General features: G+C 43.4%; 1 protein-coding gene and 1 long non-coding RNA gene across 3 annotated transcripts in view; one reads left to right on the forward strand and one right to left on the reverse strand.

The window, feature by feature from the left end:
* Positions 1-1705: 1705 nt before the first annotated feature.
* Positions 1706-23020, reverse strand: part of LOC146613180 (uncharacterized) — a 36627-nt gene continuing 15312 nt past the window's right edge. The window contains exons 3-6 of one of the 2 annotated variants that reach the window (XR_014907050.1): positions 11521-11617; positions 9333-11294; positions 9048-9175; positions 1706-7504 (exon numbers count right to left, since the gene is read on the reverse strand). This is a non-coding gene — a long non-coding RNA (uncharacterized LOC146613180). Of the gene's footprint in view, positions 7505-9047; positions 11295-11520; positions 11618-23020 lie in introns of both variants that reach the window. The other variant, XR_014907049.1, reaches the window with a different exon arrangement.
* On the forward strand, positions 5880-15733 carry LOC146613181 (caytaxin-like). The gene is made up of 12 exons (XM_085377575.1): positions 5880-5956; positions 7142-7191; positions 7290-7517; positions 9039-9197; positions 9391-9493; positions 11184-11315; positions 11484-11570; positions 11815-11913; positions 13669-13704; positions 13802-13849; positions 14201-14247; positions 15255-15733. The coding sequence occupies exons 1-11, from the start codon at positions 5880-5882 to the stop codon at positions 14238-14240; spliced, it is 1059 nt and encodes a 352-aa protein (XP_085233701.1). The 3' UTR covers positions 14241-14247; positions 15255-15733.

A 23020-nucleotide genomic window follows, 5' to 3' on the forward strand; every position in this document is an offset into this window, starting at 1 on the left:
GACGCGTCGACTATTAAATCAGTCGTCGACGATTTTGATAGTCGACGTAATCGTGACTAGTCGACTAATCGTGGCAGCCCTAAAATGTATCATGTAAAGCTGAGTTTAATTTTATGAGCCACATCCAGGCCTGATCACTGCCAGATCTGTTAAATCAAGAAATATAACATGTCCAAATATAATATATCCAAATATAACGTGTGTGACAAAGTGAAGCAGGCTTAAAGACCTCAAAAAGCAACATGTTATGTCAGAATCTAAAGAAACTCAAGAAGAGATGAGAAACCAAAAAGGTCACAAAGGCTCATCTCACATTTGCCAAAAACATCTTGATCATCATCCCTAAGATTCTTGGGACAATATTCTGTGGACTTACGAGACAAAAGTTCAAATATTTAGAAGGTTTGTGTCTTACTACATTCCCAGTCAAATATAGTAGTGTGGTATTGTGACGGTCTGGTGTTGCTTTGCTGCTTAATGACTTGCTGTAATTGATGGAACGATGAGTTCTGCTTTCTACCAGAAAATCCTGAAGAAGAATGTCCATGAACATTTTGCAGGGTCCTAGTCATGATCCATACTTAAATCAGACTAAGATGCTTTGTAGTGACCCGGCCGTTCATACCCCAAAATCCTCCAGATCAAACAAACAAACAAAAACAAAGAACAGACGTTAGACTTCAGAGGTGCAAAGCTTCTCTGCTGGATCGGAGAAGAGAAGAGATTGAAATGATAAATTCCTTTAGGTTCCTGAATGTTCTCTGATCTATTCAAGAAAGAATAGATCACAGACTACATCTGCTCAGGAGACTCAGGTGAAGACATCACAGGTCCTTCCTTCCTGCTGCAGTCAGACTTTACAATCAACACTGCTCATTAGATAAAATCACAGCACTGACATGCATGTAACTGTTTTTGTCCAATATTATGTAAAATATAGTGAAACAGTACTTACACAGTGTGTAAGTAACACTAGCCATCGTGATCATCCGTCTACTTCAACATTATATTTTTATTCCATCCATCCATCCATCCATTCACTTCCGCTTATCCTTTTCAGGGGCGCTGGAGCCTATCCAGCTGTCATAGCCTGATCAAACCTTTGGTTTCTTATTCCAGACTGCTAGAATGAAAGTAACAGATGTTTGCTTTCTCCAGGAAGCAGAGCTGCATTTTTGTGGCACATGTCACAGGATTAAATTTCTTATTTCTAAATTAGGGTGCTGAATATACTAGCCTTACAAACTGTAATACAGCTCAGCCCAACTCTTATTTTACACTGATGAGTTTGACTTGTGGAGCACTCTCACGCCATCTGCTGGCAAATGGAAAAAAAATGAAAAAATAAAGAAGAAGAGCACGACATAGATTATGTCGTGCTGTTAAAAAATAAATAAATAAATAACTGAGTTCAAGTAACTAAAAAACTAAACTAAATCGTTACAAAAGCATGCTTTTTGTTGAGGAAAATAATGCAAAATATCAACATGTGATATTTTGTCACCTTATTAACTATTAAAAGGAATTAATAACAACATTAGAAGCCATAAAAAAGCTACAGATGATTTTCTGTGAAATAAAGTAGAAACGAAATAGAATCCTAATTCCAGTAAACATCAACAAAATAAGTGATTTCTTACAGAGATAAAACTGTTGCTTAATGCAAAATTTGCATCTGCTAAGCGCTTATTGTATAAATCAGGCATATTTCAGTGCTGTGCAGTGAAATGTTGTTAATATAAAGTGTAAAAACACCTGAATTTAATTTTTCTGCCTGAGCTGAAGAGCTGGAAGTTGTGCTTGCTCCCTTTGGGTATTGAGGGCAATGCCGGAGGGATGCCACTCCGTGTGCGGTGACACTGCGGAGAGCTGTGTGCAGCTGTGAGGACCGCAGGAGAAGTAGGGAGGAAGGTGAATTAGAGTCAGAGCCAGCAAGCAGGAGAAAAGGAGGGGAATCTGTGTGGAGGAGGGGGTTCATCGAGGGAGAGAGAGGTTATAAGAGATGGTGGGGGAAAAAACGAGAGAGCGAGAAACTGTGCGCGTAATGGGTGAAGATGCTGTTGCCAGGGAACAGCGCTGAAATAGAAACATCCATTTTTTTCCTGCTCTCCGGAGGAAACAAACTCCGTCAGTGATGGAGAATCCAGAATGGACTGAATGTGAGGGAAACAGGTGATCCTGACTCCAAGTGGCCTGACAGAATCAAAGAGAAGGTAGGCAGTTGTTATTACGTAACCATCATAACACTGTTCCCATACGGCTGACATCATCGCAGCAGGATTAAAGCCTGGGGTGGGGGCATTAGAGTTGGTGGAGGGAGGAGGAGGAGAGTGATCATCATGAAACATGCTAAAGGTACACGGTCAGGATTATTGTTATTTAGATCAGAAAGCAGCACAGTGAGGACGCTGGGAAGGTGAGAGCGGGATGTTTCTGCTGCACGGTGACAGACTCTCCTCTCATTCGCCTCTCTACAGGAGGACACAGTTACTGCCTCAGCCTCCATTAACAGCAGGGGTAAACAACAAGAATTATCCAGCAGCCCAGGCCCTCAGCACACACCTGCAGATGTAATCAGCGATGATCCACACTCAGCAGCTTTAAGGAAGGGGGACCATCTGAAAGGGAAGCAGGGACGCAGAAAGCCTTTGTAATTACAGTATGTGAGTATCCTGCTTTTAAACCATGGTTTTCTCCGCTTTCCGCTCTCATAAAGAGCTCTTCTTCTGAACAGATTCTACTGATGGGAGGCCCAGAGGGCAGAACATCAAACGTGACATTCAGTGCTTTGTTTCGTTCTGTGACTGCACGCAATTAATCACTGAGACGGTTTTAGTTTTTCTGCTAATTGAGGACTGGCAGTCGTGACACAATAGCTTCTTTGCACGCATTTAAAGGCCACGCAAACACAAATTTTCTTTGTCAGCTTCTCAATAAGAGTGATACAGTAAGACCCAAGATTATTCTTTTTATTATTAGTTTGTTTATTCTGAAGTGGAGCGGGCTCAAAAAAGGAAAAGGGGAAATGTTTAGATCACAGTGGGATAACAGTCGTGGGAGCCGCTGGTTTTCTGTGAACACAAGCTGATCTGATCAAACTGCAACTACACAGTCAGGATGAAGCAGATTTCAGGTGTCACACTCTTCAAACAGATCATTTTTTTACTTTGTTTTCAGTGTTGTCAGAGATATTAAGAGATGTTGAAAAGATGAGAAGTTTTTAGGCTTTGGACATCATTCTCTTCAGGCTGTACATGACCACCTCTCTGTCGCCTTTCATCTTCAACTGTTCTATTAATGCTTATCTTTGAGTAAATGATTTCATAACAGAGACGAGCGAAAACTACCTCTCCGCTTCACTTGATCCCACCTGTTGTGTATCAAAGACAGAGTACTTGTCAGAAAAAAGTATGTGGTAACATTTATGCAAGTGTTGCGCCTGTTTCAGGTCTCAGGTTTGCCAAGCGCAACAGCATCAATAGTTCACGAGACAGCATTTGGGAAATGAGGACAGGCCTGCCATCTGGACATAAATCCCCACCAAACACGTGCCGCTGCAACATTACTTTGTGTCCATCAATCAGCAGTTCACTGTGCATGCAGCTGAGCCTTTGAAAGAGACATGCGCACCACAATAAACCACATGCAGTCATCGTGTGAGATCAGAGGAAGGCAACTTGAAATGTAATTTAAGCAGAAAGGTCTCAGTTAAAATGGCATTTAAGGATCTGCACCAAACACTGCAACTTTCTTATCAGGCAATGCAGTGCAAATACCTCTTTTCTCCATCATTTAGAATCGATTTACAATACAGCTGTACTGGGAACATGTAGCTGGAGGACCTGCACCTTTTAGCCCACATTTGCTGTTTTTTTATTCCACACATCAGTGCCAACCCAGTGGACAAATGGATCACAGTAAAGTCTGTGTCTGTAGCCTGAGGAACTCTGGCTAGGAGAGTGACATAGGGAGACACAAGACTTACACATGATGTTTACTTTGTGCATGACTAATCCCTAATGGTCAGGCTGCTATAAATAAAACACTGTGAACCTTTACATCAAATACCAAATATAGAGCATGATGTCATGGAGGGAGATATCTGCTTTGATTCTATATAATATGGAAGCTTAGATCATGATCTGCTTTACAGAAGCAGGTGCTTGTTGTGCCCTGAGGATCTGTATTGTATGAGAAACTGTTTATGTCACCCTCCCCCAGGGATCATGGGGAAGAAAACCCACTGGGACTTGGTTATGTCAAACTATCATTTCTGTGATTTAACAACAGAACACATAGGGCTAAATTGTTCTTGGGTTCAGATTTTGTTCTTAAATACAGTCTGCCCGACACAAACAAGACAACGCATCTACTCTGCTTTCCTGATCGTCCAATTCCAGTCTCTAATTCCTCTGAGTCCATTGCTTCACCTGTTTATGATATACTCAACTACTTTAGTGCAACAGCTACATAATGAAGTTCATTTTAATTTAACAGAGAGAAGCTGACAGAATCAGAGGTGGGTGACATATCCAAATTTTTGTGTCACCTCCAAGGGTCAAGCTTCATACATGACACATTTCCCATGATGCAACTAGAGACAATACTGTGCATACTGTGACTTTTAATGCATCCTCTGTCAAGATGATCCCACACCGCTGCAGTGAAGTTGAAGTCTAGGCTCTGGTAGTGCTCCATTGTGTGTTTTGTTCTATCCAAGTGCACTTTGCAGCATTTACAGTGTGTTTGGGATCAGTGTCATGCTGAACAAAATGATATTGTTTCCAATCTGACATTTTTCACATGGTCTTGCATGCTGGATCAAAATCTGATGGTTCTTTTCTGCATATATGTTTCCATCAATTTCGACATAATTCCCAACACCACCGACTGAAATTCAGTCCCAACCATGTTTTACAGACGACTATAAACACTCTTATATTGCTCCCCTGACCTTAGACATGCATCCCTCCATAAGACCTGTTTATGGATGGTTTTCAGTCTAGTTCTTGTGTAATTTGGCACACACCAGCCTTTTGTCCCTGCTTCCCTTTCTTAAGAATAGTTTTGTGCCGCCACCCTTCTACTGAGGTCATTTCTGAGGAGACGTCAGTGAGGAGAAGAGAGATACATCAACTTAGAGGCCAGATGCATCTCTCATATTCTGTGCCACATCTTCTCTGTTTTGTTTTGTTTTGTTTTGTTTTTCCATTTTATAAGAACATGACTTTCAGATGCTGTTCATCTGCAGTAGATAGATTTTAGGTCTGCTACTATGTAGAATTTTCAGCTAAGAGCTTTGGGGAAACACCTTGTTGCTGCAAAAATGTTATTTTATGTCTGTCACATGGTGTTATCTGTGGTATTTTTCACAGATTCAACCAAAGAAACAGGAACAAATAATGTGTCACAACAGGCTGCTAGTAACAAAGTGCCTAAAGATATAATTTAAAACAGGTTCTTCCCCAGATTTTCTGTTAAGTGAAGATACAACACTGGTTCATCCCTTCAGTTAGGTGTCTTTTTTAATGCCCGAATGATTGACAGGTCAGGTTAAGCGTCTAAGCAAACAAAGAGATAAACAAACTCCTTGGTAGTGGCTTAAAACTTTTTTATGTTAAATCCTGATCATAAAGCAGCCACGCTCATCTATCTCCACTTTCAGTTTGTAATAAAGACAAGTATAAGAAGCCAGAAAAAGACATCATTCAGGTTGTGCAATTTGGGTGGAGTGTCTACTTTAATAAGGCTGCAATGACTGAATTAGTTAGTCAGCAGTGTGTTAAACCATTCGGTGAACTTCCTGGTGAACGGCTCAATGAATTCTTTTGTTTGTTTGCCTATTACAGCGAGCTGAAGCCCATCCTCGCTGTCAGAGGATGGGTACAGCGGAAGCCACTTTACGTATGGACAGCATGGAGGTTAAGGACGAGTGGCAGGATGAAGACTTCCCCAGGTACGAGGCAGAGAAACAAACAGTCTGTGTTTGTGCGTGCAGTTTGTCTGATTTGTGCAGAAGCTTTTTCAAAGAGATCAAGCTTCGATGGAAAGTCTGTCACATGTTGTGTGAGTGCGCGGAGGGCCGAAAGGAAGCAGGTGTGTACTTTCCATGATGTAGTCATCAGGTGTTATGTGATGAGGCTGTAGCAAGTCAGCGAACAAAATAGCAACCAGCAGATGGAAAAAGAGGAGCAGTCAAATACCTCGCAGTGTCCAAGCTATGGGAGACTAGCCACTCGCTCTACTGCTGGCCAAAATCTTTCTTTGACAGCAGGGGAAATATGCTTTTAGAAGCTGATCAGAGAAACCTTCATTATCTTCCAAAAACATCCACACATAGTACATGCAGCAAAGTCCTGTGACTGTCTGAAAAATGCTTTTGTGTCAGAATCACTAATGCGTGTGTTTAATGCATTTAACAAGGCTAAAAATATCTCAGGATGACTTCACATGAATTATGGTGGTGGAATATTAGGTAAGAGAAGTGGAATATTGTGATTCATCTGGGGGGATTTCAGACCTGGAGGTCTGTGTTAGAAGCAAATTATTTAACACTGAAAATTGTTTTTCTCTTCCCTACTGCTTAATTCGCTCTTGAATACTTGTCGGTGCGGTCTTAACCTTGCTTCTACATAGCTACTGACAATTTAATAACAGCAATTATCCAGCAGCTCCATCAGTCCATACTTGTGGTGTTTCAGGGTGTGTTTGTCTGTGTATGCAAGTCTCTGTTATTGCCTGTCTGCATATGTGTGTGCACTCTAATCTAGCCTGCTCAGTCCCTCACCGAGGTTTCAGCTGTCCTATTATAAAATCAGAGGGGAGTTGGTAATTGCTGGTGTTGCTTTCTCAAACGACAGGGTGAAATACATTTAAATCGGGTTTCGCATCGCAGCCTCTCTAAAAACAAAGGGCAAAGAGCAAAATGCTGGGACTGAAAGTTAGTACTTCATGGTTTTTTAGTGGTTTTCATCATCGCAGATTATTTAGTTTAACAGTTGTGCTTATAATATACAATTATATAACAGCCAAAACAATCATTACTTGGCAGCAGGAAGACATTAAGCCAGATATAATTCTTATGTATGTACAATTATTTCCAATTTAACTGTTTATTTATGCTGCGTTCGTTTCCCTGCAGGCCACTGCCAGAGGATGGAGATGCATGTGGCCTCTCTGACAGCAGGACCAGTAAGTGGACTAAATAGACACCATTATATTTTTTATACAGACACACTCATGTTTATACGTATAAGGTGTATCCATACTTTCATAACATTTTGTCTTAGATCCTCCCACCACTCTGAATGTCGGCGAATCCATGACCCAACGTAAGCGTCGCACGCTGGTCGCCCCCGACATGAACCTGTCTCTGGATCAGAGCGAGGGGTCGGTGCTCTCTGATGACTTCCTGGAAACGCCCGACGACCTGGACATCAATGTTGATGACATCGAGACTCCAGATGAGACTGACTCACTGGAGTTCATCAACAACGGCAACGAGCTAGAGTGGGAAGGTACATGCATGTTCAAATTTAGCATCCAAAAACTTCTATGGGGGAAATTATTAGAACACATAATGAGGACAAATCAACAAACTGTACATAATCTTTCTGTAATGATATAGTTTTATATGGTAGTTGTAATAAACCAGAACAAATGTAGAATAGAGGCACATTTATTTCCGCAAGCTAAAAACAACACAATAACTATTAAACACACACAGTATAACAATGAAAACAATGACACACACTCTAAAAAAGAGGGAATGCTGGGTACTGTCACAAAAGACAAAGCATAACAATAAAACATGATATTACATTGTACTGTGTGTTGATTTAAACAAAGGAGAAAAGCCGAAGAGAGTTAAAAATTAGCCTTAACACCAATTTAAGGCTGGTGGCTCTAACATTATCAATCCTAACTCCTGTGTTGCTCTGGAGCTCTAGCAGTTTTACAGTCTAGTGAGGGGTTACATTTGATCCTTCAGGTCCCAGGTATAAGGGAGGCTTTCGTGTCTGTGCAGTACATGAATGTAAGCACAGTCAGTGATCAGCTCAGGTCCAGATGTTACAGCTTTTTCTAAGCAGTAGTAGCTTTTCGTTCCCCTCTGCAGGGGCTTTTGTTAGGAGCCCTTTGGTGTATCCTTTGCTGCTTCTCATTCTTCACATCTCTTTTAGTTTTTTTTCCTCTGGATTTTCTTGTTCTAAATCTGTGCTTCCAGCTTTGATGGATCGTGCTGGTTTAAAACAAATAGCTGCTGGGTCTGTGTATCCTTTTGGGATGAGTTTTTACCCAGCTGAGCAGGTTTTTTTGTTTGTTTATTAAATTTTAGCAACGCAAGAAGGTCACATCCAAGGGGAGCAGATATTTTGCTCTCTGGTAACATATTTTTGATCGTGTGCTTGAGCCATGCAGTGACATCAGCGCTTATTCTATGCTCCATTTAAAGGCGTTGTCTCTGTCAGTCATGTTGAGTAGTTGTATTGTGCATTGTTGTTGGTGTGGCCTCTGAGCTGTCTGAACAAGCCAATACCACATATTTAGTATAAAGGTGAGCTGAAGAGTAAGCCTGCATTGTAAATGAGGTGGAAAAATTCAGAATTTCATGATATTTAATTTTACAAAGAAGGGAAAATTTGAATTGCACCAGGTTATGTGCAGTAACTTCAGCAATATTGTTGTTTACATTGACAAATATGGACCTTTTTTGCCTCTGAGGTGGAGCAGGTCAGCTACTAATTGGAAGGATGGTGGTTTGAGGCAATTCCAGTCAGCCAAAGTATCCTCAGGCAAGATGCTGAACCCCCAAGTTGTTATTTGAATGTTAGATAGAAACATTTAGAAGAAGAAAAAGGTGCTTGTATGAATTAGACATGTTGTAAAAAGAGCTTAGAGTACATTTTACGTTTGTATGCTAAATGTCATCATAAATCGTGATTTATAGCTTTGAAAAGGTTCATTTCCCTTTGCCAGCTCTGCTCATGTTGGCTACATGTGTTGTGAGCAGCTGCTTTCTGGTGTCACCTTGTTTTCAGACGACACACCTGTGGCTACTGCTAAGCGTCTCCCAGGTGAGAGCGAAGAGGAGAGAGACTCGTCAGGTCGTCTGTGGCGAACAGTGATCATTGGCGACCAGGAGCAACGGATCGATATGCAGGTCATCAGGCCGTACCTGAGAGTGGTCACACATGGAGGTTAGTTAGACTGTTTCCCCAAATGGATTCCTTAGGATGGTTATGCTATTATAAATCTTATCAGCCCACTTCCTGGTATTAAATGTAAAACGTAGGTGAAATGTAAAAGAGTACAGACACATTTACATGTCCTACCTGCCACGTGATAATTTGCCACTACGAATGGAGCAACTGCATCTCTCTCTTCTGTCAGGATATTACGGGGAAGGTCTGAATGCCATCATCGTGTTTGCAGCCTGCTACCTTCCTGACAGCAGCTGTGACGACTACACGTACATCATGGAAAATCTCTTCCTGTAAGATCCTTTCTTTGTTATCACATGGCGACAACCTTACTTCCTTCTTTTCTCACTCTACAATCCATTAAACGTTTCCAATGTAAAAAGTCTCCTATCCAATGAGGATGTAAAATAATGAATCAAATAATTCTTAAAATTAGAGTGGACCTGTTATGGGTTTTTTTTTTATGTTATTTAAATCCATACTGTTGTAATGGGAGAGCTTATATTAAAGTTTGAGATAGTGATCCCTGATTTCAGACTGCTCAAAATAGTCAGTTCTAAACGGCTTGTTCTACTCTTGGCGCTGTGTGATGTCAGTAAGAGAGGATATCCTGATATGGTCATCTCAGTCACGCTGCTCTGGCTTTGAGCATGGAAGCCCCGCCCCTTGACCTTAAAGGGAGCTAAAACAGTTTGTTTCTGATGAAGAAAAAAACCAGACGTCATGTTGAGAACTTGAGCCAGTAAAGTGCCTGAAATCTGTGCCATTATTTCTAATAGCCAGCAGGTGGCACTCCTGAGTTCAGATTCTAGAGAAGAATCCTCTGCTCCTATGACCTCAGTAAATCCCTCCAGTACTGTGCATGAGTTTTGAGTCACCCCTTTCTTCTTCTTTTTTTTCCTCCTGTCTTTTTGCAGCAGTGTAGAAGTCAGAATTGTTGTCTGAAGGCCATAAAATGACAAACAGATTTACTTTCACAAGTGGAGCATTACTAGGCATTATTGGCCTGAGATGTTCTAAGAGAGGTAGAGACCTGACCTGACACACAAAGACAAACAGGACAACACAAGCATGCATTCCCACCCTCATGCACAGGTATACAAACACTCACACACACACCCAACATGGAGACACAGAAATGGACGCCGTACACATACTCACACTCCCCATACACTCCCAGGTCCTGGAACCAACAACCCGTAGAAGGGCAATCAGCCCACAGACCCAGGAGATGGTCTCCTTCACTCTGGGATGGAGACAAGTAGACTTCCCTGGCCTCCGCAGCAGCAGAGCAGCCCAACAGCCTCATAACCCTAACCCAGACCCTGACCAGACAGCCAGCTCTTCCAGCCCTGGATGGCGAACAGAGAACGGGAGTGTGTGTGCTTCACTCCGCCCGAACTATACCCACCCCAGCATTCAGGCAACTACCAGACTACATAAGCCAATAAAAACCCAGGTTAAGAGTTAGCTAAAGAGGCTCCTCGTTCCACCAATACACCCAAGCCCCCCAGGTCCAGCCAAAACCCCCGCCCAGAGGTACCCCAAGTCCCCAAGCCTGCCCCAGACCCACCCAGGAGTAACTACCAGACCGGTAACATTTGTTTGCCAGCACAGACTACCCAGCAGCGCCACACACAGACACCAGAAAACACCCCCATTAAAAAGGGGTGTTAAAGTATGATATGGATCGGGGAAGACCGTGGGCAACATGTTTGGCTTCAAAACATGAAATGGTGATGCCAAAAATACTCAGCCTAAAGCTTCAAAACAGGGCCTCACTAATCAAAGTGTAACATCCTGCAGGTACAGTTTATGAGATGAACTAGAGCTGGAAGTGAGTTTAATGGATCCCCCTTTAAATGAAAGATCATTTTATCTCCACAAATAAAATATCAGAACTCTTTTTCATCATAAATCGAATGAGGGGATTTTATGTGCTATTTTCATGTACAATTATAGGTTGTTCATGTCTGTTCTCAGGTATGTTGTGAGCAGCCTGGAGCTGCTGGTAGCAGAGGATTACATGATTGTTTACCTGAATGGAGCAACTCCTCGCAGAAAGATGCCTGGCATCAGCTGGCTGAAGAGATGCTACCAGATGATAGACAGAAAGTAAGATGAACAGTGTCAAAATAACTCGGAAAACAATTTGGGAAATTAGAAGATAGTGAAGCTGAAGATGTTCTTGATGCTAGAGATGAAGATAACCAATATACATGGGATTTCATGCAGTTAAAAGTTATAATGGGGATTGTAATAAACTCTGTTTGTTTCCTGTAGACTGAGGAAGAATCTAAAGTGTCTCATCATCGCTCACCCAACATGGTTCATCCGCACTGTCCTGGCCATCTCAAGACCCTTCATTAGGTATATTTATGACACATTTGGCCGTGAAAGCTTGTCTCTTAACAAATCTAAAAACAAAAGAGAGAAAGGGGAAAATAGGTTGGAGCATTTTAAAGTTGTCACATCGCTACACTGAAAACATTAAAAAGAGAAAAGTGTTGCTGTTTCATAATCAGAGTACGTATGTTGTGCTACGTGGCTGAATGCACATATATTTTAGGATTAATTTGTGACAGTAACCCAATGTTGTTTATATTTTTTGAAGTGTGAAGTTCATGGATAAGATCCGTTACGTTCACACCCTGAAGGAACTCGGTCAGATTATCCCCATGGAGCACGTGCAGATTCCTGAATGTGTGCTGCAGTAAGTACTCTCAGCCACCAAGGGTCCCTGTTGAGATGCTTCAAGTGTCTTTCATAGCTTATACTCTGCTTTGCAAGCTTACAGCAATATAGTCAGCTCCATAAGTATTTACTACTGAATGCAAGACTCAACTCCAGGTCTGTTATCTGCTTAATTTGTTATGGAATAAAGAGGGAAGAGGTCACGAAACTGTTGTTAGTCTATTGTTCAGTCACCACTGACTCTCTGACAATTAGGGAATATATAAAAATAGTTTTTATTCCTAATCTATTTTTGCAATACTTTTGTTTAATTCCTTGAATTAAAGTTGAAAGTCTGCACTTTGGTCACATCATTAATGTTTTTTTGTGATATGATGTCCAGAGGCAAAATTACAAAACATGCATCATTGTCCAAATCCTGACATCTTGAAAGAATTCAAACAGTCCAACAGTGTTTATGGATAACTAAGACTGATATACAGTTTTTCACATTTGTTTAAATGTCTGCTTCTCACTGTTTACTTAGATGGACTTGTGCAGACGAAACAGCAGGTGATTAAAATAATATTAATATTTAAAAAACACTTTATATATGTAGCAAAGTTACAACGTGCCTCACGGAAAGAAATTAAAAACATATAAGAAATCCAACATGAGCTTTACAACTCTGAGTAGGCATTCACTTTTTATTTTTTTTGTTTATTATGGCAAACTGTGCAAGAGTGCTCAAAACTGAATTATGGCAGACTGATTTTAAAACAAATTCAAAAGATGATTGAGGCTTTGGAAGAACTGCAGTGCATAGTTAAACAGAAGAAACAGAGCCAACATCAGACAAACTTTTCCACTGTCGTGTGCAAAAGAAAGTCTCTGTGGAATCTGTGGAAAACCAAGTGCACCTTTACTGCTTCCATAGAAATTAATACATGCTGCTAATCAAATGTTAACACAACCCCACAATCTTCCCATGCAATGCTTAGAGAAACTGCAAAAAACCCAAGAGTTACATATCGGACTCTCAAGGCTTTGGTTAGCATGTTAAATTTTACCTTTCATGACAACACAAATAGAAAACGATTAAATAAGTGTTGCTTGTTTGGAAGGATTCCAGGGGAAAGTTTCGGACAGATTAGACCAAATGGCCGTAATACACAGCACCACATTTCAATAAAATCAAACACCACAAATCAACTGTCAAGCATGGTGGTGGAGGTGTGATGATTTGGGTATTTTGCACCTTGTAGCCATTAAGTCAGCTCTGTATACCAAAATATTCTAGAGTCAAATGTGAGGCCATCTGTCTGACTGCGAAAGCTTGGCCGAAACTGTGTCATGCAGGAGGACAGCGATCCCAAGCACAGCAGCAAATCTTCAACACGATGGATGAAAAAGAAAAGGATCGAGTCCAGACCTCAACCTGATGAAATGCTGTGGAAGGACCATAAGAGAGCTGTCCATACACAAATGCCTTTAAACCTCAATGACATGAAGCAACACTATAAAGAAGAGTGAGCTGAAATTCTGCTTCAATTATGTGGGAGAATGATAAAGTCATACAGAAAATGATTCGCTTAAGTTATTGCTCCTAAAAGTGCTTCTACAAGTGACTGAATTTTATCTCAGGACTGCAGATTCCTTCAAAAGCCTTCTCTTTAACATGTCTCTGCATATGAGCTTCATCAACACAGAGCGATGAACTTTTAACTTCAGCACTGGTGAGAAGGATGTTACAGAACTCCTCATCATTCTGCATTTCTATCCCCTTTTCTTAAAGGTATGACGATGAGAAGATCAGAGCACAAAAGGAAAGGTGAGTCACATGTTTTCAAGTGATTTTATATTAAAATTTCTTTGTTTACACATGCTCATTTAAACATGCATGTTACTACTATGTGCCTCTCCCCCAGACTTGAGCAAGACCAGCAGCAGAGTAATTCAACACTCCCCAAAGAAAGGTGACCCAATTTTGTAGTACATACAGTCCTACAGCGCATGCAGCTACAATATGGAAAAGTACTCATATATTGTTGCACTTAAATCCCGTGGCTGCAAGAAGCCACTGATTTTATATTTCATCTGTTAGAGCAATAAAAATAAAACAACTTCCTCCATTGGCATGAAGAGCATATTATGTAAGAGGTTCACCAGCAAATTGATCAGTGCGTTGCTTCTCTTTAATGTGATTGTGAATGCTTGAACTTCTGCAGACATATAGATTTGATTAAGCAACACAGCCTAACATGGTTTAGACGACCAGGCAACATATTTATATTTGTTTATCGTCAATTTTAATCTGTTATTTCCAGGCCGAAGTCAATGATAGCAGAGGTTGGCCGTGACATCTGACATTAAGGTAAAGGACTCATCCATCTGAGTGCCTCTACATCAACTCTTCAGGTTGGTTTGTAATGTCAGCCCACAGTAATTAATCTTCGACATACATGGAAATGTTCTTTTCTGCACATATCTGCTTACGTGTGCTAAAGAGACACGATACAGTAAATCACATGCTGGACGATGGCCTGTCTTGGGCCCAAAGGATCAGCTTTCTGTTCAGTGGCTGTGGGATCCAAATTTTACTATGACACACTCGAAGATTTCCAATTCCTTGAAACTGTGCAGTCTCTGTGCAGTGCAAAAGACAACAATCATCCGCTTTATGCTGAGTTTGATGAGGTGTTGATCTAAAAATGCAAAAATCGCGCTTCAGTTTCCTTCCAGGTTTCCAATTCTTCTCTGAGAGTGCTGGACGCTGAACAGGAACATGTCATACACTGCTGACTGACTTCTGTCACTCACCCCGTCCAACTCATTTTCATCTTTGCCAAGTCATGTTTAACTTCTTTAAATTCCGACTGTGCATGGATCCAAGAAACGTTACTCAATCCTCAAACATCACCCCATGTTACATAAAGCACAGCTGCTTGTCTCTTCAGGCCTGCCTGCGTGCAACCAATCAATTCTATTTTTATTGGGCAAATTGATCTGCCCCACCGAGCCTGTCATTAACTGGGTGAAATGCCCACCACAGCCAGCCGGGATGGGTTAGGGCGGGTGAAGTGGATTATTTTAGAAACTGTCCCCGGCTGCTGACTGTTCCTATAGGCCCTCATATATCAAACGAGATGCCAGCCAGTGGACTGGCTGACATCTCGGGAATGGACACGGGGACTGTCCCCTAACTAAATGCCAGCACAGGAAGCAGGGGGAAAAAATGAATGGTCAAACCTGATATGTGTCAAGTAGTTTAGATTTACTGCCGCTCACTGACACACTGCCAATTTTAACAACTGCATTACATGAAACTTTGTGACTGACGGGATTAAAGTGAGACTTAAACTTTCTGTATTTGCCTTGCAGAGCTTTAAACTGAAGAGCCCGAGGGGGGGTCGTAAAAACAGAAGCCCACAAGCTTCTCAGCTGGGATTATATCCCCTAAATGGATCTATTAGCCAGAGGACAATCATTCCTCAATATTCCTCTTGTTTCAAGTGACACGCTTGCTTCTAACAACTTAAGGTTCAGTTACACCAAAGCATCGCAGCTTAGTTAAATCAAAAACTGTCCTGCATGTCAAGTTGACCTTTACCTACAGCATGACTTTGCCTATGCGTGAATGAAAAGACTTGCCGGGAGCATTTTGTACATATTTGTAATATATTTTTGAGAAAAAAGTGTTTGCACACAGACGGTGTTGGTATTGTTTGGTTTATTGGCTATTTGCTGAAAAAAGAAGTGCAATGATATCGCTCCTCCTAAATGTTTCTGATGCAAAAAGTGTGTTTTCAAGTTTTCCGGAGTTGAATATGCAGGTGGCATGCTTGTTTATATCCTTCCTGTCTTTGTTACATTTGTTAAGTTTCAAAAAGTAATTTTGCAAGATGGGAAGAAACATTGTTACAAATGAAAAGAATTCTATTTAATAAGAGAGTTAAAATGAATTGCTTAGTGTTATTTATGAAAACGTGCCATTTACTGTTTGTAAAAAAAAAAAAATGTAATAAATGAGTGATCTAAAGTTTTGTCATGATTATTTGTCCCCCGCATTCAGCCTTAAGTCCTAAAACAGAAGAGAACAAAAGCACAGACTTGCTCATGTACGTTGCAGCTGATATTTTCATCCTTTTATTGCAGCTGCGTGTTTTCATCTTCGGTCCAGAATGTTTTTGGCAGTTGAGTTATTAACGGGGATAATCGTCAGTGGATGCTCGGTGGATGTCACCTGACCGTCCTGTGCTGCGTTTTATGGAGGTCTTAATGCCCTTGGAGTAACCCGTTTCTGTTTATGTACACAATACATAACCAATTAGAAACTGAACTTTGCCCTGCATTTTTTTATTATATTTTAATCATGTTCTATTGTGTAAATTCAATCATTCAGATGTGAAAGAGAAACAGCTTGAGTTAAATTATGATGTTATATTTAATTATGTACTCTTAATTGTTATTTAGTTTTATAAGAATAATCTTGCCTTTTGAAATATGGATTTCATTCCATGAGATTGGAATAAAGAGACGCCTGACACACAAAGGCATGGAGCCATAACACATTTAGATTTTGTATTAATACTTGAAGCACCAGGAAACAGCCTGCCTCTGTCCAAAGTTCACCACCACCTCTAAAGCTGACTGAATAACACTGCTGTATGCAAACAAATCTATATTTGGAAAGAGTTTTTGACCACTGATTTTGGGATGAAATGATTTTCCAGATCCATGTTGTCCAGAAGGTGTTCTGAAGGCAGGACTGTGATGCAGTTTTCTGCCTCGCCACTAGAGGGCGCGGCCGTTTTGTGAGTAATGTTTGACTGGGATGGAAAATGGTGTTCATGAAGGCAGTGTGAATCACAAGTTATGCTCGGGAGCAGTTTATGTGGGTTCAATGAGAGTGTGCGTCCATAAGACTGGTGAGTTACAGGATATTTCTTGTGTAAGAAGGATAGCCTGTATGTTTTCTTGCTCTGGACGTCCTCTGTTTGTACATTTTCTATAAGCTAAGTTATCGCTAAGCGGGCTAAGCTAAGCTAAGTTCGCCTAGGCCAAACTGAGTTCAGTTTGAGTTGGGGATTTGTTATGTGTATTTGCCTTCTTTAGTTGGCATCATAAGTGAGTGGGGCACAAGAGTTAAGTGATGGGAAGATGTTTATTTTCTTTGTTGTCAAATATGGTTCAGACTATAAGTAAAAGCCGCCAGCTTAGTTTCCCTGATGAGATCCAGTGCCTGACCACTGGGAAACCAGTTCTCTCATCCAGCCGTCTGTTTTGCCTAGACCCGGAATTTGATAAGTCGCTTCAACTCATAAGAGTAGGTGGTCGTCTCAGACGATGCCATGATTTGGAAGCTGCTGTGATACATCCAGTAGTATTGGACCCTAAACATCCAGTCACCAGACTACTCATCCGACAGGCTGACAGTGATTTGAAACACCCAGGAGCAGAGAGATTGTTTGCAGAGTTGAGAAGGAAATACTGGATTCTTCGCGGCCGTGAAGCCGTAAGAAGCGAACAGCGCTCCTGCCCTGAGTGCCAAAAATGGAGAGCCCAACCTGCCAACCCAAAGATGGCTGACCTTCCCCTTGCACGCCTACGATTACATCAGCCAGCCTTCTTCTCAACAGGCATCGACTGCTTTGGGCCAATGCAGGTGAAAGTTGGTCGGAGAAATGAAAAACGCTGGGGCCTGCTCTTCAAATGCTTGACGACTCGTGCCATTCATATTGAGGTGTTGTCTAGTATCAACACCGACTCATTTCTAATGGCATTAAGAAGATTTGTCTCTCGTCGTGGGAAACCAGCTGAGATACTGTGTGACCAGGGAACAAATTTCCGAGGTGGGGATCGGGAGCTCCAGGAAACTTTCAAAGCCCTGCATCCCTCTTTACAAGGCAAGTTAGCAGAGCAGCAGATCAAGTTTCGATTTAACCCTCCCAGTTCTCCCCACTTTGGAGGATCCTGGGAGCGAGAGATCAGGTCCATAAAGGCAGCTCTGGCCTCCACATTGGGCTCACAGGTTGTAAAAGAGGAAATACTCCAAACAGTGTTGATCGAGATCGAGGGAATACTCAACTCGAAACCTTTGGGGTACGTGTCATCAGACGTGGCTGACCCAGACCCCATTACCCCAAATTTGTTGCTGATGGGGCGGCTAGACCCTTCCCTACCCCAAGTGATATACCACGACTCAGAGCTCATTGGACGACGATCATGGAGGACCTGTCAGGTGTTATCCGATCGCTTCTGGACACAGTTCATACGCCACTACCTGCCTACACTGCAGACACGGTCAAAGTGGCAGAAAGACACTGCTCCGATCCAGCTGGGCACTGTGGTGATGATAGTGGATCCCCATCTTCCCAGAGCATCATGGCCTGTTGGGAAGATCAACAGGGTATTCCCCGGAGCTGATGGTTTGATCCGATCTGCAGAAGTGGACGTAAAGGACCGTACCTACGTACGCCCAGTGAGCCGCCTTATTCGACTACCTGCAGTACCAGAACAAAATGGACAGTAAATGACATTCTGCAAACTTGCGAGGGCAAGATTGGGGGCGGCTGTTCTGAAGGCAGGACTGTGATGCAGTTTTCTGCCTCGCCACTAGAGGGCGCGGCCGTTTTGTGAGTAATGTTTGACTGGGATGGAAAATGGTGTTCATGAAGGCAGTGTGAATCACAAGTTATGCTCGGGAGCAGTTTATGTGGGTTCAATGAGAGTGTGCGTCCATAAGACTGGTGAGTTACAGGATATTTCTTGTGTAAGAAGGATAGCCTGTATGTTTTCTTGCTCTGGACGTCCTCTGTTTGTACATTTTCTATAAGCTAAGTTATCGCTAAGCTAAGCGGGCTAAGCTAAGCTAAGTTCGCCTAGGCCAAACTGAGTTCAGTTTGAGTTGGGGATTTGTTATGTGTATTTGCCTTCTTTAGTTGGCATCATAAGTGAGTGGGGCACAAGAGTTAAGTGATGGGAAGATGTTTATTTTCTTTGTTGTCAAATATGGTTCAGACTATAAGTAAAAGCCGCCAGCTTAGTATTAGGGCCTATAAGACAAGTATGTGGCTGTAATATGTTATATGGTGATTATTGTTGTCTATAATTTGATTGTAATTTGTGTTCTATTTTCCATTCTGTTTGTAGAACCACACACACACACATACCCACACCCACGCTAAATCTGCCATTAAAGAGTTGAACAATCATCCCCTGTCCTCGTTAATTTCTGGAGGGTCATAGTGGCACTTGACCTGTGCACACCCTGCGATCACCACCGTAGAACTGAACCTCATATCAGAAATCATCATAACAAAATTGGTCCTTCGAGCCGGATAGGTGATTACAGAGTGAAGATGGATTATGACCCCCAGAGAGCAGGTGCACGTCCACGGAGGGCTGTGCGACCACCAGGATGGATGACTCAGTATGAAGGCTACACACTGCCACCCACTGCTACATTGGAGCAACAGCAGACTAGAGAGGGATACGCCAAGATGACGCCCCTCACCCAGACTCCTGGTTCTATTGGAGCTGCAGGACAGACTCCAGTGTCATCCAGCGTCCCTCAGGAGTTCATGAACATTGTGCAGCAACTGCAGGAGGACAACAGGCAACTTCAGATGATGGTAGGAGACATGAGGAGGCAGATGGATCGTAATGTCAGCACGTTGGAATCCACCCGCTTACATTCTGCCCAGCAACCAGGGGGCTACATTTCAGCTGATAACACTTGGGTCTCCACACCTCTAACTACACAGCCTTTTCCCCTGAGACCAGAGCAGCACAATATATCCTACACACAGGATGCAGCTGAAGAATGGCCAGTACCACCACCTCCAGTTTTTCTCCCGAGAGATCATCCTGATCTACCAGAGGTACAGTCTGTTCCACCTCCACCGCTACCAGCCATTGCACAAGAGCTTAGCCAACGCTTACAAGAGCTACAGTTACAGCAACCCTCAGCCACTGAAGCTCCTGAGTTTCAGCCTCGTGCGCCACAGTCCACCCCCTTATCTCAATCACTAGCTGGACCTAGTTTCGACGCGAACATGCTCCCCCCAGAACAAGTGCTGGCTCCCACTACAGCCATAGGTGTAAAGGAGAAGACCTACAGAGGACCATCGCCCTCCATCCCAGAGTTCACGCAGGGTGATCCCAGGCAGTTTGCTAGATTAAGGCTTGCCCTAGACAATATTCTCCCCTTTGATGCAACGGAGAGGTTCAAATATCAGGTCTTATGTGACCACCTTAAATTTGAGGAAGCTCTTTTAATTGCTGACTCCTACAGTAACTCACCTCACCCCTACTCTGACACGATGGCCTCGCTCATTAAACATGACGGTCAGCCGCACCAGCTGTCACTGCAGAGGATAGCAGAGCTTATGGATGAGCCCAGCATCCGCCCAGGTGACACAACTGGATTCAGAAGGTTTGCACTGAGAGTCCGTGCTCTGGTCGGCATGTTAGAGCAACTTGGGGAAGATGGACACATAGAGCTGCAATGCGGGTCTCATGTTGCTAGACTGACACGAAAGCTACCCCAAGACCTACGTGCTGCTTTCCGCCGCTACCTTTACCCACAGAAAGATGGAATACCATCATTGAGAGACTTTGCAGAGTGGCTGGAGTATGAGCTGGTCATTCAAGAGGGCGGAGATCACACAGAGAAGGTAGAGGAGAGCTCGAGAGACAGGAGCAGCATGAAAAGAGATAAACGAGCCACCAAAAGGACTACCACCGTGCTGCATGGTGCAACACACAACACTGCCCCCCAAAGGTCCTCAGCCACAACCCCTTCCACTTCTGAGGTCCAAGACAAGCACACAGCTTATTGTCCATATTGTAATAACACTCTGCACTTCCTAGATCAATGTGTCAACTTCAAGATGCTGACTAAGGAGCAGAAATCAACTTGGATTAAGTCCAACAATCGCTGCTGGCGTTGTGGGCGGCACCACCAGGCCGCTCAGTGTCGACTTAAAGTGCAGTGTAAGACATGCAGGGGAAAACACCTAGAGGCCCTGCATGAAGTGAATCTCAGACCTGCTGCACCCAATCCACCAATGGAACACGTCGCTGAGCTGGGGAGTAAACCATCTACTGAGGTACTTTATCTAGACCGGCGTGCTGGCTGTAGCCAAGTACTTCTGAAGATAACCAAAGTGCTGCTGCAGAACGGTGAGCACACCCTGGAGACATTCGCCATATTGGATGATGGATCTGAGAGGACGATCCTTCTCCCTGAGGCCACTCAAAGACTGCAGTTACAGGGCACGGCAGAGAGTCTTACTCTACGTACGGTGAGACAAGGATTGAGAACCTTGCATGGCGCATCAGTGACAGTCAAAGTCTCCCCTGCCAGCCAACCATCCAGAACATTCACCATTGAGAGAGCCTTCACAGCAGATGACCTAGGCTTGGCTGAACATTCCTACCCTGTGAAGGCACTTCAACAGAAATATAGACACTTGAGAAGGCTTCCCTTGCAGCCCTTCACAAATGCCCAGCCACTCCTTCTGATCGGCTCTGACTGTCCTCACCTAGTAACGCCCATCAAACCTGTGCGCCTAGGCTTACCTGGAGGACCAGCTGCAGTCAAGACTAGACTTGGTTGGGTACTACAGGGACCAATCCCCTCCCTTAAGCACTCTGCTCAACCACAACAGTGCCTCTTCCTCTCAACTGCCTCTCCTCAATCAGAGCTTCATAGTCAAGTAGAGAGGCTTTGGCAACTTGACACTCTCCCATATCGAAGTGAGAAACTAGTGACACGGTCTCGGAGGGAAGAGCAAGCTATGAGGCTTTTGGAGGCAAAGACGACAAGACTGAATGTCGAGGGAGTAAACAGATGTTCAACTCCCCTTCTGCGTGTCAGTGATATGCCTACACTCCGGGTGCCACCTGAAGCAGTACTCCCCAATCTACGTGGCACGGAGAAGCGCCTCAGTCGAGACCCAGAGAAGGCTAAAGCTTATCAAGCGGAGATGGCAAAGTTGATAGCAGCAGGCTATGTCAGAGAAATCAGTGAGGAGGAAATGAGGGCCTCCACAGAATCATGGTTCATCCCCCACCACATGGTGACACACAACGGAAAGAACCGTGTGGTGTTTAATTGCTCATTCACCTATAGGGATCAGAACCTCAACGAGCTGCTTTTACCAGGCCCGAACCTGGGGGCCTCTCTTCTTGGTGTGCTGCTACGCTTCAGAGAACGCTCCATCGCAGTTAGCAGTGATATCAAGGGGATGTTCCACCAGGTGAGACTACTGCCTGAGGACCGGCCACAACTACGTTTCCTCTGGCGCAATCTGCAAAGAGACGCCCATCCCAAGGTGTATGAATGGCAGGTGCTCCCCTTTGGGACAACATGCTCACCGTGCTGTGCAATTTATGCACTCCAGCGACACGTCCATGACCACAGTGACCAGGGAGATGACGTGCGTGACTCCATTGAGAAGTATTTTTATGTTGACAACTGGTTACAGAGCTTCTCTTCTCCAGATGTGGCCACAGAGGTTGTGGACAAACTACGGTCACTATTATCGGAGGGAGGATTTGAGCTCAGACAGTGGGCCAGCAGCACCCCAGATCTCATCAGCCATCTACCAAAGGAAATAAGATCGGAGAGCAGCGTACAGTGGCTGAATCAAACTGATATGGACCCTCAAGAACCTGCTCTAGGTTTGCGCTGGATGTGCTGCTCTGACACTCTGCACTACAAGTCCATGCAGTTGGAGAGGAATCCTCCTACCATGAGAAACATCTACCGGGTTCTGGCGAGTCAGTATGACCCACTAGGGTTTCTCGTCCCCTTCACAACGAGGGCGAAGGTACTAGTCCGGCAGCTGTGGGACAAAAAGCGTGAGTGGGATGACCCCCTGTTACCAAGTGACCTGCTCTCGGCATGGAACGAATGGGAGGGTGAGCTGCAACATCTGGACGACATTAGTCTACAACGTTGTTATGTAAGCCCAGAGCTGGACAAATCTGACAGTAGGCGTGAGTTGCACATCTTCTGCGATGCATCTCAACAAGCATATGGAAGCGTTGCCTACCTACGGACGGAAGATGCTGCTGGAAAGGTGGAAGTTGCTTTCCTGACTGCCCGCTCTAGGGTGGCCCCTAAACGGCAGATGTCC

This window comes from Diplotaxodon limnothrissa, linkage group LG18, assembly GCF_057381915.1.
Source record: "Diplotaxodon limnothrissa isolate DT_005_m linkage group LG18, D_limnothrissa_male_GT1.1, whole genome shotgun sequence".
NCBI classification, from domain to species: domain Eukaryota; kingdom Metazoa; phylum Chordata; class Actinopteri; order Cichliformes; family Cichlidae; genus Diplotaxodon; species Diplotaxodon limnothrissa.